The sequence below is a fragment of the Monodon monoceros genome, unplaced genomic scaffold (assembly GCF_005190385.1).
Source record: "Monodon monoceros isolate NGI ecotype Baffin Bay Population unplaced genomic scaffold, NGI_Narwhal_1 Super_Scaffold_21, whole genome shotgun sequence".
NCBI lineage: Eukaryota > Metazoa > Chordata > Mammalia > Artiodactyla > Monodontidae > Monodon > Monodon monoceros.
The window spans coordinates 114,843,112-114,858,147 of NW_021703778.1; the positions used below are offsets into that span (position 1 = coordinate 114,843,112).

General features: G+C 37.9%; 1 protein-coding gene across 1 annotated transcript; it reads left to right on the forward strand.

Moving 5' to 3' along the window:
- Nucleotides 1-27: 27 nt before the first annotated feature.
- PNN (pinin, desmosome associated protein) lies at nucleotides 28-6,033 on the forward strand. The gene is made up of 9 exons (XM_029238588.1): nucleotides 28-206; nucleotides 869-940; nucleotides 1,338-1,406; nucleotides 1,765-1,837; nucleotides 1,953-2,047; nucleotides 2,211-2,286; nucleotides 3,422-3,577; nucleotides 3,655-3,793; nucleotides 4,530-6,033. Exons 1-9 carry the CDS (start codon nucleotides 94-96, stop codon nucleotides 6,026-6,028), a joined length of 2,292 nt encoding a protein of 763 aa, XP_029094421.1. The 5' UTR covers nucleotides 28-93; the 3' UTR covers nucleotides 6,029-6,033.
- The last annotated feature ends 9,003 nt before the right edge of the window (nucleotides 6,034-15,036 follow it).

A 15,036-nucleotide genomic window follows, 5' to 3' on the forward strand; every position in this document is an offset into this window, starting at 1 on the left:
GCTGAGTCCAGCAGTCAGTCTTCTCGCGTCTCGCGGCGCGACACAAGCAGGCGTGGCCTGGAGAGCAGTCTCGGAGCCTGCTGCAGGGAGAAGATGGCGGTCGCAGTGAGAACTTTGCAGGAGCAGCTAGAAAAGGCCAAAGAGAGCTTAAAGAATGTGGATGAGAATATTCGCAAGCTCACCGGGCGGGATCCGAATGACGTGAGGTGAGGGGCGGATGGGAAATGCCGGCTCCGAGAGGCAGCCACGAAGCCGGGGTGAGTTGGGGCGGGGAGGGCGGACAGTCCTGAGAGGACTCGAACATCGAGGCCTGTTACCGGGGCAGCCGTGGAACCCCGTCCTCGGTGAGGTGGGAATTTCCAAGGTTCAACCGTAAGTCCTGGAGCTCAGGTGCGTGAGGAAGGAGAGCGGGGCCTGGGTGCGCCAGGATGGCTTCCCGTCCTGCGGGAAGGCCCAGACTGCCGATTCCCGCCCTCGGCCCTGCAGGCCCGGAACTGCAGCACAAAGCCTTCCTTCTCCCGGGGCCACCCGATTCGGGGCTGGCCCGGAGACGCTCCCGGGACGCGGTCCGGCCGCCTCGCCCCCCGGCTCTTGCCCACGTGCAACTTCCTTTGGGTTGGCGAAATCCGGACCTGATTCAAGCTTGTTAATGTGTAGTGGCATCGAGGTAAATATAATTTATGTGATACTGGTCTTGGAAAAATCAGGAAGTTAACAAAGTGCTTAGTGTCCTGTTTCAAACACGTGGGTTTTGAAACCATCATCTTCGAACTTTTCTGGTTAATTTCTTTTGATGATGAACCGCACCCGTTAAAGTATTTGGTGCTATTAGAAACGATTTTTGTACTGATTTGTAAATATCTTGTAGGCCCATCCAAGCCAGATTGCTGGCCCTTTCTGGTCCTGGTGGAGGTAGAGGACGTGGTAGTTTATTGCTGAGGTAAGATTTCATTAGGATTTTAATTCATTGGTACTTACTACACTAAATTAACGAAACGGTTTAAACAAATTTCTTGGTCGAGCCAATGTTAGAAATGTTTGGTTTGTTTGAAGCTGTGATCAGCTGTAGCTTTCTGTAGAGTTATCCTGGAATTTCATTTGCATTCAAAACTAGACATTGAAGAATATAGTAACTATACCAGTTATGTGCACACTTAACTTATTCTCATAGTTTTAAAAGAAATGCTACAAAAGCATCTTGAAGTAAATGCCAATTTAAGGTTACTTTAACTGGAAGTCTTTTTTTTAATTGCAACTAAATTATCTTCCTTAAATGGAAATACCATTTTTCTCAAATTCCAAGTGCTTTACTTTATGTTGGCCTTTTTTTTTTGCAGGCGTGGATTCTCAGATATTGGAGGAGGACCCCCAGCCAAACAGAGAGACCTTGAAGGGGCAGTCAGTAGGTATGTTAGAGGACAAGTTTCTGAAGGCATAGTTGTATGTTCCATTTTCTGAGGTAGCATACAAATATAAAAATTTAATAAATATTGTTGAATTAAGTTGTATTAGAATTGAGTAGTATAGCACTTACCCTGAGTCTGTTTCCTTGGTATTTGAACTGAGACAGCCAGTATCCCTCAAAACTCAATTCTTCACTAACAATAACAGAAACTTTACCAAAGTAAAGGTCATGAGAAGAATAATATTGAGAAAATAATTTGGGTTACTTTTCTGACTTGTACTACAAAAACTTAACCAGCTTGAGAGGTATAGGAGATCAGAGTTTGAATTGGTCCTTTTAAATTCATTTTCCTTTGTCAGGCTGGGCGGGGAGCGTCGGACTCGGAGAGAATCACGCCAAGAAAGCGACCCAGAGGACGATGATGTTAAGAAGGTAATTGAGATTAAAAGAACTTCATAGAGGGTGAATATAGTATTTTCACCTTAGTACATTTAAAGGAGTGCCACTGTATGCTAGTTAAATAACTGAAATTTCTTTTCTCCTGTAGCCAGCTTTGCAGTCTTCAGTTGTAGCTACCTCCAAAGAGCGCACACGGAGAGACCTTATCCAGGATCAAAATATGGATGAAAAGGGAAAGCAAAGGTATCTTAAGTATCTTTCTGGAGGAAAACAACTCTTGTCAAATAATGCAATTTTAAGAAAATTTAAGGAATTGTTCAAGTGTCTATGCTATGCTTCTTTTAGGAAATGGCAGGCTTAAATGAAGTGGAACCTTTTGAAATTGGATTTTTTTTCTGTTCTTTAGGAACCGACGAATATTTGGCTTGTTGATGGGCACCCTTCAGAAATTTAAACAAGAATCCACTGTTGCTACCGAAAGGGTATTTATGCAATTTTTCCTTTGCTTCCTTTATTTAAGCTATCAAAGTAGTTGATGGCATATTTCTTAAACACTGAAAAGTTCTCAAGATTTAACTGTAAACTTCATAAAGCGCGTTACTAATATTTCCTAAGGAAAAAAAAAAAGAGAAGAAAAAGATTTAATTGCTAGCCTAAAATGAAGCCAAGCAGAAACGTTTAAAACTTTCTCAAGTTGTTATACTGTTGACTGGTTCTTTTTGAGGTGCTGTTAAAGTAACTTAGTGAACTTTGCTTTGTGGTTCAAAGAGCCTGGTCTGATTCAGGAGAACCTGGATTCTGGTTTCAGCTCTATAACAATCTCATTTTGTGGTCTTGGACATGTCTGTTCATTTCTTTAGGCCTTAGAGTGCTTTCTTTCAAACAGGAAGTTGAACTTACTAATCATCGTAATTTATTAAATAATTATAATTTCTAAGACTTACACACTCAGAGGCACTCCAGAAGCAACAGCATAAATTATATTCCCTGCCCTCCAGAGTTTATTTAACTGTGTCATTTTCCTGGAAGTTTTTATTTTACTAAAGCTACAAAATTGTGTCCTTGGAGTTGAACACAAACTTGTTGCTTCTCGGGAGAACTATAGTGAAAGATAACAATTCAGTTATTTTATTTCATCTTTCATATGTTAACTTTATTAGAAAATATAAAAACTTAAAGCATCAACGTTTGAAGAATGTAGATTTTTTTTTTCGTAGATTTTTAAAAACAGTTGACTAGTTTGTTAGTTACTTTGGTCACTAGGACATCACTTGTCTCAAATTCTTTGCTTTGGAAAGAATAACTGAAGATAACCTATAAAGACAGTACTCTTCTTTTTCAGATTAACTTTTAGGTAAGGTTCTTTCATAAATTATGTTGGAATAAAACACTTACTGATATTATAGCTAATGGCTTTAAACTTTAGATTTATACATGAAAAGGCTTCAGTCTCCATTTCCTGGAAGGGAAATTGCAGTCCACCTCAAACGCCAAGTTTGAATTAGCTGGTGTCCTGAATTGCAGATGTGAAACATGTTTGCAGACAACAGTAAAATTGTGATATTTCACATAATCAGGATGTATAATAAGCTTTCAAAGATTATTGTTTATCTTTAGCAAAAGAGACGCCAGGAAATTGAACAGAAACTTGAAGTGCAGGCAGAAGAAGAAAGAAAGCAGGTTGAAAATGAGAGGAGAGAACTGTTTGAAGAGAGGCGTGCTAAACAGACAGAACTGCGGCTTTTGGAACAGAAGGTTGAGCTTGCGCAGCTGGTGAGTATATTTTGAAATTCTAAGATTGGTAATCCTTCATGTTGACAAAAGCGCTGACCTTTTTACCTTTTCTTTAGCAAGAAGAATGGAATGAGCATAATGCCAAGATAATTAAATATATAAGAACTAAAACAAAGCCCCATTTGTTCTATATTCCTGGAAGAATGTGTCCAGCTACCCAAAAACTAATAGAAGAGTCACAGAGAAAAATGAATGGTAAGTATAAATGAAGAGGTCCCTTGAAATTTCCTTAATGGGTAAGGTAACACACAAATACATACATGTTTGTTTCCTGTGACATCTGTGATTCAATAGTTAACTTTTTAGAAAGATATTCTAAGATGCTGATGTGTTTGGAGTACAGGAGCATTTGTTTCATGATAGATATTAACTGGAAACTTGGATATTAGGTGATGGTGCTTAATGCATGTTTATTTCTTAAGCATTTGAGTGAGCTTTCTCTTTTGCTTGATACTCTTAGTAGCCAGATAAAAATGCTGATGAATCAAGAAAAAGTCAACATTGATGTAGTCCATAGAGGAAGCACACATGGAAGGGTAGACACTACTAAGATGGTGATTAGATGATTTGTGTCTCCTTGGGATCAAAAAAATTAATGCATGATATGATACCATAAAACTGATTGTTTGAAAGAAGCTTTATTTTCTTCATTTAGTATGAAGTAAAATAGCAAAAGATTATCCTGTTTTTCCATCAGTTAGATAATGTGGTGTGGTTTTGCTAATTTCTTAGTGTATAGGTTTCCAGTGGATCTTTGCTTTTGTCATCTTATATCAGTTTGTAATTACATGCTGTAATCAGTCTTTTGTCGTCTCTTTACAAAAAAGACATTTAGATAAGCTCGATAACAATTTGTGACCAGGTGTCAAATTGTGATTTTGCATTTTCTAAATCATAGTATATTTTACACGTGTAAATTTTTATCCTTTAGCTTTATTTGAAGGTAGACGTATCGAATTTGCAGAACAAATAAATAAAATGGAGGCTAGGCCTAGAAGACAATCAATGAAGGAAAAAGAGCATCAAGTGGTGCGTAATGAAGAACAGAAGTCGGAACAAGAAGAGGGTAAGGTGGCTCAGCGAGAGGAAGAGTTGGAGGAGACAGGTAATCAGCACAATGATGTAGAAATAGAGGAAGCAGGAGAGGAAGAGGAAAAGGAAATAGGTGTAGTTCATAGTGATGCAGAGAAAGAACAGGAGGAGGAGGAACAGAAGCAGGAAATGGAAGTTAAGCTGGAGGAGGAAACTGAGGTAAGGGAAAGTGAGAAGCAGCAGGATAGTCAGCCTGAAGAAGTTATGGATGTGCTGGAGATGGTCGAGAGTGTCAAAAATGTAATTGCTGAGCAGGAGGTAATGGAAATCAACCAAGTTGAAAGCATAGAACCTTCAGAAAATGAAACTAGCAAGGAATTGGAGCCAGAGATGGAATTTGAAGTTGAGCCAGATAAAGAATGTAAATCTCTTTCTCCTGCAAAAGAGAATGCTAGTGCTCTAGAAATCGAAAATGAGCCTGAGGAAAAGGAAGAAAAAGAATCTGAGCCCCAGCCTGAGCCTGTGGCTCAGCCTCAATCCCTGCCTCAGCTTCAGCCTCAGCCTCAGCCTCAGCCTCAGCCTCAGCCTCAGCCTCAGCCCCAGCCCCAGCCCCAGCCCCAGCTCCAGCCCCAGCCCCAGCCCCAGCCCCAGCCCCACTCCCACTCCCACTCCCACTCTCATTCCCACTCCCACTCCCACTCCCACTCCCACCCCCAACCAGTACTCCAGCCCCAGCCTCTCTCTCAGCCTGAGACTTTGCCATTAGCTGTTTCACAGCCACCACCTCAGGTTATTCAGGAGCAAGGGCATTTACCACCTGAGAGGAAGGAGTTTCCTGTAGAATCTGTAAAACTCACTGAGGTGATAGTAGAACCAGTCTTGACAGTACCTTCAGAGAGCAAGAGCAAAACCAAAACGAGGAGCAGAAGTAGAGGTCGAGCTAGAAATAAAACCAGCAAGAGTAGAAGTCGAAGCAGTAGCAGTAGTAGTTCTAGTAGCAGTTCAACCAGTAGCAGCAGTGGAAGCAGTTCCAGCAGTGGCAGTAGCAGTAGTCGAAGTAGTTCCAGTAGCAGCTCCAGTACAAGTGGCAGCAGCAGTAGAGACAGTAGCAGCAGCACTACTAGTAGTAGTGAGAGTAGAAGTCGGAGTAGGGGACGGGGACATAACAGAGATAGAAAGCACAGAAGGAGCGTGGATCGGAAGCGAAGGGATGCTTCAGGACTAGAAAGAAGTCACAAATCTTCAAAAGGAGGTAGTAGTAGAGATACAAAAGGATCAAAGGATAAGAATTCCCGGTCTGACAGAAAGAGGTCTATATCAGAGAGTAGTCGATCAGGCAAAAGATCTTCAAGAAGTGAAAGAGACCGAAAATCAGACAGGAAAGACAAAAGGCGTTAATGGAAGAAGCCAGGCTTTCTTAGCCTATTCTTTGCAGCAGAAGATTTCTTGATGAGTAAAAGGATTACCTTTCCTTGTAAGGAGAATGCTGCCTTAAGAATTGCATGTTGTAAAAATTTTTTTGGAAAATACAGACTGTTTGTTTACCAGACATTCTTGTACTTTTGCATAATTTTGTAAGAGTTATTTATCAAAATTATGTGAGGTTCCAAAATATGTAAAAACAATAATAATAAAAAAATTAACATCCCTTGTCATCTTTTTTAAATATCCTATACTCTTCAGTAAGAATCTGTATATTTTAATAGGTAAATCTTTAAGTCTGTTCCCTTCTGTATCATACATTGCTTTTGTAGAAATAAATGTGCATTTCTTTCATTAGTTTTGGGATGTCCTTGTTGACGCTTGTATAATAAGTATTCTCTTGATATCATTTTCAGCTTTTATCACTAGATATTGAACGTGATTAGAATGTTTTTGAAGGTTTCCTCACATTTATTTGCCTTAGACAATTATTTTGAGTTGTCAAAGTCAGATCTTTGCAGATTTGTTGGGAACATAGTTTGTTCTCCTTAAAATCACTTACCATTTTTTTCTAATTTCCCTTGTTATTTTAATCTAAGCATTTCCCCATTTCTCATACTTAAACCATATATTTGGTAGATAACTTAAAACAGTATGATTTGGTTGGAGTTTTCTTTACGATTATGGGAGCATCATTTTTTGTCTCCTTGGTTACTTGTGTGATATAGCATATACATCTATTAAAGAAAAAAAGTCACTTTCTAGGGGAGAGAGGTAGAAAAGTATATTCTAAGCTTGGATTTTGAGTTTGTGGTCTTGTCTTAACTTTTGTGTTGGCCGTAACTGAAACATGCCAATGTGTTTTCAAGAATTTTTGTTTTAGTAAGTATTGTATGAAAGTTTACAAAATGAAGGAAGTTCATCTACACTTGAATCTGTAAGCAAGATAACACGCAAGTGGTACCAAATGATTATTACCTTTGTTGTTTTATAAATTTGTATGAATTTGGAGTATCTGTTGCCCATTACTATACATGTGCAAATAAATGTGGCTTAGACTTGTGTGACTGCTTAAGACTAGTACTTGTATTTAACTTTTTGATGCTTTGTACAAGAGAGCACTTAAATTGCAAACGGCCTTTTTTGAGTTCATAATTTAACGTTGTGACTACAGCTTTAGGCTTGACTTTGAATATTCATTATGCCTTCCCTTGACAAGTAAACGGTAAGAGTAAAAATGTCAACATACATTTTCAGCATTGTACAAATGTAAGTGAACATGTTAAAAGAAATCTTTTTAAAAAATCCTTTCTTGGAGCAATTATTAAATAGTAAAGGAGTAGAAGTTCTCAGGCTGCAGAGCTAGCTACCTGCATCCCTGGGCCAGTTGTTTATATCAAGGGTCACTTCACCCAGGAATTTTAATACTTTCCAGCATGCAGTAACAAATTTTATTTTCCTGTGTGCAATTATGGGGAAAAGGTTGTTAAACACTTAAAAGGGATGACTGTAAAACCTGGTTCTTTTTTTAAAAAGTCCTTATTTGATGAATCTAAAATAATTGTATGTGTTAAGATCTTGTACAAATTAAGTTTTGTTCATTTTTATCCAGAAAATTTCAACAGTTGTCATGATGCTTATACAAAAGACTATTTTGGGCTTATAATGCATGAGGAGAAAAAAAGGAAAAGATCTTCGGAATATGCAGAACAATTTTCAGTTATTTTAGTTAAGCTCTGCTGATGAAGTATATAGAAAAAATTCTAATAACTTGAATTTTACTGACTTTAGTGGTATGCATTTATAAATTGGAAAGTTTCATTTTTAAAATTGAGTTTTGCTTTATCTTTGGAAATGATCCGGTTTTTTTTAAAAATCTTTATTGGAGTATAATTGCTTCACAATACTGTTAGTTTCTGTTGCACAACAAAGCAAATCAGCCATATGCATACACATGTCCCCATATCCTCTCCCTCTTGAGCCTCCCTCCCATCCTCTCTGTCCCACCCCTCTAGGTCATCGCAAAGCACCGAGCCGATCTCCCTGTGCTGTGCTGCTGCTTCCCACCAGCCAACGGAAATGATATTTTAAGGAATTTATGTTCAGAGAATCGTGTAATTGGTTCCTTGCGAAGATACAAGGAATGTTAGAATTTAAAAGTAATGAAACTTTCTTAGGAGAAAAAGACATACAGGGGTCCTGTTAGAAATTATTTTTATGGGAAATTTAGAAGCTGAATAGGGATACAGCTAGTGACTAAGGACTGAAATTAGTTTGGAGCTCTGTTAATTAGAGACATTTAAGGGGCTGCTTAGGAAACACTTCATTTGCTCTGAGATTCCAAGGTTGGTGTGGCCACAGAAATTAGAAAATAGTATGATCTTCAATGAGCTGTATCCAGGCTAGGGCTTGTCTATGCACTGTCTAGACCTCTGTTAACTATACACATGAATACTCTAGTAATTTGGGCCAAGCAAAACCCACTAAAGTAGCAATTGAATGCGTTTGTAAACTAATGAGTTAACAAAGAAATGATTACATGGCATAGTAATGTGGGCCAATGCCCTCAGAATAACAAGTCACTAAAATGTTTTGGGGTTTAATTTCTTAACATGAATTTTTTAAAAATCTTTTTTGAAATCATTGAATGAAAGTCTTAACTAGTTTCCCTTGAGATACTGCTGTAAAAGCACTTAGCCCAGAAAACCTGTAGCCTATTTACATGGTTGGACTTTCTTTCTCTAAGAAATCAGTAGGGAACATTGCACCTTGGCAAAAATAAACCTCAAGTATCTGAAAATTTCTTACACTATTCTTTTCTCACTTGGCATGATGTTCAGATGTCTACAACTCTACTTCCCATTGCCATTTCAGTACCCTATTTAAATTTATAACACTTCCCCTCGCTGTCCCCTTTCCTTGCCTTATTTGCTTTCATAGCACAGCATTATGTAGCTATATTGTACTTTGATTCATTGTATACTTCCCACTAGAATTCAAGCTCCATGAGAGTGATTTCTTTTTTAATCCCATTGCTGTACTTCAAATACCTAGGATAGGGCCTTGTGCGATATAGGCAATATCATGAATAAACTGATGGGCCATTAATGTGGTTTGTGTGATTTGATCTCTGATTGTCTTTCCAACTTAAGCTGCCTCTTTCCAACTTAAGCTGCCTCTTCCATCACATCCAGATAATGCTTTGAAACAATGAACTGAGCCATTGGCTGGAGCCAAGGAGATGTGCCTGGAACAGAGTAAGCAGAGAGAAAAGTACAGTAGTTAAGAGAGATAATAGGCCCAGCTTGTACAGGGCCTTACAGGCAATTTTAAGTCCTTTGGCTTTTATTTATGGCAAGTCATTAGAGGTTTTTTTTGTTTTTTGTTATTTTAATTTTATTTATTTTTGGCTGCGTTGGATCTTCACTGCTGCGTGTGGGCTTTCTCTAGTTGTGGCGAGCGGGGGACTAGTCTTCTTTGCGGTGCAGGGGCTTCTCATTGCAGTGGCTTCTCTTATTGTGGAGCACGGGCTCTAGGTGCATGGGCTTCAGTAGTTGTTGCTCACGGGCTCTAGAGCGCATGCTCAGTAGTTGTGCACAGGCTTAGTTGCTCCATGGCATGCGGGATCCTCCTGGACCATGGATCAAACCCGTGTCCCCTGCATTGGCAGACAAACTCCTATCCACTCTTGCCACCAGAGAATTCCCCATTAGAGGGTTTTGAACAGGGGAGTTAAATGATAGAATTTAACAGTACTACTCTGGGCTGTGCTGAGGAAAGACTAAATGGGACCAAGAGCAGAAACAAATAGTTAAGGAGCTATTGGAATAATTAGGCAAAATGTAACTTAGGCCGGGATGGTAGCAGTAGAAGTGGTTATCAGATTCTGGATATATTTTTAAGATAGTCCCCAAGGAATTTTCTGGTGGACTATGTTGTGTGAGAAGTCAGGGATGACTGAAGATTTTACCTGAGCAGCTAGAAGTGAATTGCCATTAGCTGAAATGGGAAAGACCAGGATAAACGAACAGGTTTGAGGATAGTGAAGGTGAGTGGGTCAAGGGCTTAGTTTGAGATTCCTATTAGACATCGAAGTGAAGATGCAAAGTAGAAGAAACTAGACATATCATTTGGTTTCAGGAGGCACTTTACTGGAAATGTAAATTTGAGAGTTCTAAGTGTATCAGTGGTAAGATCATGAAGGAGTAAGTATAAAGAGTTGTAATGACAGCCCTGGGCACTTCTGCTTTTAAGAGGATGGGGAGCTGAAGAGGAACCAGCAAAAGAGCAGAAGCCAGAGAAATAAGGAAATAGAAGAGAGTGGTGTTTTTGAAGGGAAGGGAAGGAAGTGTTTCAAGGAGGCAGCAGTATAATGTGAAGTGATGCTGATGGGTTAATGAAAATGAAGAGTAAGAATCACTGAATTTAGCAACATAGGTCATTACTGACCTTCAGAAAAAGTTTCATAAACAAGGTCCTACTGTATAGCACAGGGAACTATATTCAATGTCTTGTGATAAACTATAATGGAAAAGAATATGCAAGTATATATATACGTATAACTGAATCACGGCTGAACAGCAAAAATTAACACAATTGTAAATCAACTGTACTTATAATTTAAAAAAATATTTATTTTTGGCTGCATTGGGTCTTCATTGCTGTGCATGGGCTTTCTCTAGTTGTAGCGAGCAGGGGCTACTCTTCATTGCGGTGTGCGGGCTTCTCATTGCAGTGGCTTCTTTTGTTGTGGAGCATGGGCTCTAGGCGCGCAGGCTTCAGTAGTTGTGGCACACAGGCTCATTAGTTGTGGCACACAGGCTCATTAGTTGTGGCCCATGGGCTTAGTTGCTCCGTGGCATGTGGGATCTTCCTGGACCAGGGATTGAACCCATGTCGCCTTCATTGGCAAGCGTATTCTTAACCACTGCGCCACCAGGGAAGTCCCTAAATCAACTATACTTGAATAACATAATTTTTTTTAAAAAAAGCAGTTTCAGGAGAGTGATGGGGGTAAGATGATTGAAGAGAGTTGGAGATATGTATCACTTCCAGTTAAGGTAGTTAAATTGGACCTATCCTCCCACTGAGAACTAGAAAAGCTCTGTGTGTGTGTGTAGAAGTATAGATATGAAAATCTGAAACCTTCAGAAAACCATTAAGGTACTATAGAATTATAGGGCCAAAATCTGAGAAAGGAGGAAACCCAAACAGGTGCCTGGTGTTTGGGGTTATTTTTCCCCTAGATCCTGTTATGGAAGAGGCTGCCAAGATGCTGAAAACAGATCTTTGTACAGAATCAAGGTGCCAGGCAGACAAAATTTTGAGTTCAACAGCCATTAAAAAGGGGAGCCCTTTTAAGCCTCCCACACCCCAGGCTTTGGGTTGGAACCCCAAAGTGCTATACTCTAGGAATAAGATGAACCAGAAATAGACCAGTCTTCAAAGGGACTGAATGAACCTGTTGGATTGTTATCTGGGATTTGCAGGAGCAAAGTTAAATTTTGTATGACGATGACATCACCAGTGTTTCAAGTTTATATGCAATTTTTCGTATATGATCAAACATAACTAAGAATAAAAGGAGATAAGACCTTGTAGTCGAAAGACAACAGATACAAAGATGACAGAGCCAAAGGGAATCCTGATAATGGTGTTATCCTGGACTTTTGAAAAATAACTTTAATATACGCAAGGAATAGAATTTAAACAGAGAATGGAAAACTAGTTTTAAAAAAGAGCCAAATGGAAATTCTAGAACTGAGAAACACTTTGAAATTAAGAATTCAGTGGCCAAATTTAACGGTAGATCAGAGATGGTCAGTGAATAATGGCTGAGGATCTTGCACAACTGAAGAAACACAATAAGGCCATAGTCTTGAACCTCAAGTGGGATAAATAAAACCACTTGAGCATGGTAAAACTTCTGAAAAACCAAATACAAATTCCAAATGTATGGGAATTTTCTAGTTACCTTTTTATTATTGATTTGTAGTTTATTTATTTATTTATGGCTGTATTGCGTGGCCTGTGGGATCTTTAGTTCCCTGACCAGGGATCAAACCCATGCCCCCTGCAGTGGAAGCACAGAGTCTTAACCACTGGACCACTTGGGAAGTCCCCTGATTTGTAGTGTAATTCCACTGTCGTTAAAGAGCATATTCTGTATAATTTCAATTGTTTAAATTTTGTTGAGAATTGCTATTATGTTAGGCCTTGCATATGATTAGTTTGGTAACTATTATATATGGCCTTGAACAAAGTATTGATTCTGTAGCTATTTGCAGTTTATGTCAATTAGGTCCTTTTTATTGGTTGTATTGCTTAAATCTTTTATATCCTTATTGCTTCTTTATTGACTATCAGTTACAAGAGGCATGTTATAATTTCCCACTAAGTTCATGGATTTGTCTTTCTCCTTTCAGTTTTATTTTATGTATTTTTGAGGCTGATGTAGTGCATATAAATTTAAAATTGCTTCATCTTCTTTGTGAATTGACCCTTTTAGAATTTTCACGTCTCTATTTCTAACAATATTTTTGTCTTAAAGTCTACTTTACCTGATATTGGTATAGCTACTCCAGCTTTATTTGGGATAGTGTTGGCATAATTTCTTTTCCATACTTTTACTTTCAAGCTTTCCATGATCCTTATATTAAAGATGTGTTTTATAAGCAAGATATTTTTTTAAAACCAATATGGTAACCTTTGTCTTTTATTTGGAGTAGTCTGCCTAAGTTTAATTGTTGACATATTTAGATTTAAATCTCACCATTTTACTAATTGCCTTCTATTTTTCTTGCCTATTCTTATGTTTCTTTTTCTTTCTTGACTTCTTTTGAACTGAATGAATAATTATTAATATTTTATTATCCCCCTCTATTGGTACATTCTTTTACTGTTTCTTAAGAGGTTTTCTTAGAACTTACAACATGCATCCATGCATGATGTAAGACCCTTAGAAAATTTTACTCCATTTATATGCTAATTTTTTCATATAGTTTGTCTATATATTTTTTAAGCCTCACAACACATTGTTATGGATTCATACTTTCAGTATTCATTTACATTTTCCATTGCTTTTTATACCTTCCTGCACCTTCAAGTTTTTATCCGGGATCATTTTCCTTCTGCCTAAACATTCTTTAGTATTTCCTTTAATGTTGGTCTTGCAGTGATGAGTTCTCTGTTTTTATTTATCCTAAAATTCCTTTATTTCATCTTCATTTTTGAAGGATTTATTCGCTCAGTGTAGAAGTCTATGTTGGTGGGTATTTTCTTTCTGTACTGTGAAGACATTGTTTTATTGTCTTCTGTTGTCATTGTTTCTGTTGAGAAGTCAAATGATGGCCTTATTTTTGCTCCTTTGAAGATAATTCAGAACTTTCCCCCTGAGGGGAGGAGGAAACAGGGAGCAGAGGAAACAATTCCAGGCCCCAGTTATTTCATCAGTGGATCTATCAATTTTACACAAACCCTTCCAGAGAGCAGAAGAGGGAACATTTCTTAGCTCATTTAATGAGGCCTATATAACCCTGATAGCAATATGACACAAGGATATTAGAAGAAAGGGAAAATTACAGTGCAACTCACTCACAAACATAAATGTAAAACCTTAAACTGTTGAAAGATCAAATCCAGCAATGTATAAAAATGATACACAATGGTAAAATGTTGAGCACTTTCCCCTTGAGATTAGGAACAAAACAGGATAATCACTCTCTCTGCCTTTATTCAATATTTTGCAGAATAGACAACTCTAGTGCAATAAGGCAAGAAGAAAAAATAAATGGTAGGAAAATTGGACAGGAAAAAAAAACTACACAAAACTATAAAAGATTATTGAGAGAGATTTTAGAAGAATTAAGTGAAAGAATGTACCAGATTCAATCATTAAAATACTATTATAAAAATGTCAGTTTCCATCCAGTTGATCTATAGATTCAGTGCAATTCCAGTATAGATTCCACAAGTGTGTGTGGGAAGGGAGAGGTGGGGTGTAGAAGAATTGACAAGTGTCTCTAAAATGTATATGGAAATAGAAAAGGTACAGAACTAAATCCTTGACGAAAAACAAAGTGAAGACTTATTTTATAAACTAAAGTAACTAAGACTGTGATACTAGTGAAAGTATAAAACAGACAAATAGAGTCCAGAAATAGATGCTCACCACAACAGCTAAAATTAAAGAGTGACAATGCCAATTGTTGGTAAGGTTATGGAGCAAAGCGAAATTTCGTATATTGCTGGTGAGAAAGTAAATTTGTAAAACCACCTTAGAAAACTGGCAATATCTGCTGAAGTACATTTTTCTGCATATCCTATATCCAGGCAATTTTATCACTAGGTATAAATCCAATAGAAAAGTATGCACTCTTCACCAACAGATGTACATAATGTCTCTAGCAGTGTTATTTATAGATGGCTCAATCTGTAAAAACCCAAATTCCCTCAACAGTGGAATAAACAAATTGTGGCATATTCATACCATGGAATGCTGTTCAGCAATTAAAATAAATGATCCACAGCTACATCATCAACATGATACCTTCTACAACTACAATACTGAGCAAAAGAAGCCAGGTAAAAATACATATCATTGAGGTGGCCAAAAAGTTTGTTTGAGTTTTTCCATAACATCTTACAGAAAAACCGAATGAACTTTTTGGCCAACCCAATATCCCATTGACACAAATTTCAAAAACTAATCTATGGTTTTAGAAATTATGGTGTTATAAATCAGGATAGTGCTGTCTTCAGGGAGAATAGAGAGGTTAAAGATTGAAAGGGGGCTTGAAGGAAACTTCTAAGTTGCTGGTAAAGTTCTTTCTTCACCTGGGTAATGGTTATATTTGTGGGAATCCACTGAACTGTATACTTACGACTTGTGCACTTTTCTGTACCTTTGTTATACTTAAGACCATCTCAACGATGCTTATAGATTATTACTACTTTTATTATTATTATTTTTGGCTGTGTTGGGC

Bases quoted from the DNA above. Each gene is read 5' to 3' on its own strand.
- PNN (XM_029238588.1), top strand. From the start codon at position 94: ATGGCGGTCGCAGTGAGAACTTTGCAGGAGCAGCTAGAAAAGGCCAAA. The intron at 2,287-3,421 runs GTATTTATGCAA...GTTTATCTTTAG, and splicing joins CCACTGTTGCTACCGAAAGG to CAAAAGAGACGCCAGGAAAT. The intron at 3,578-3,654 runs GTGAGTATATTT...CCTTTTCTTTAG, and splicing joins AGGTTGAGCTTGCGCAGCTG to CAAGAAGAATGGAATGAGCA.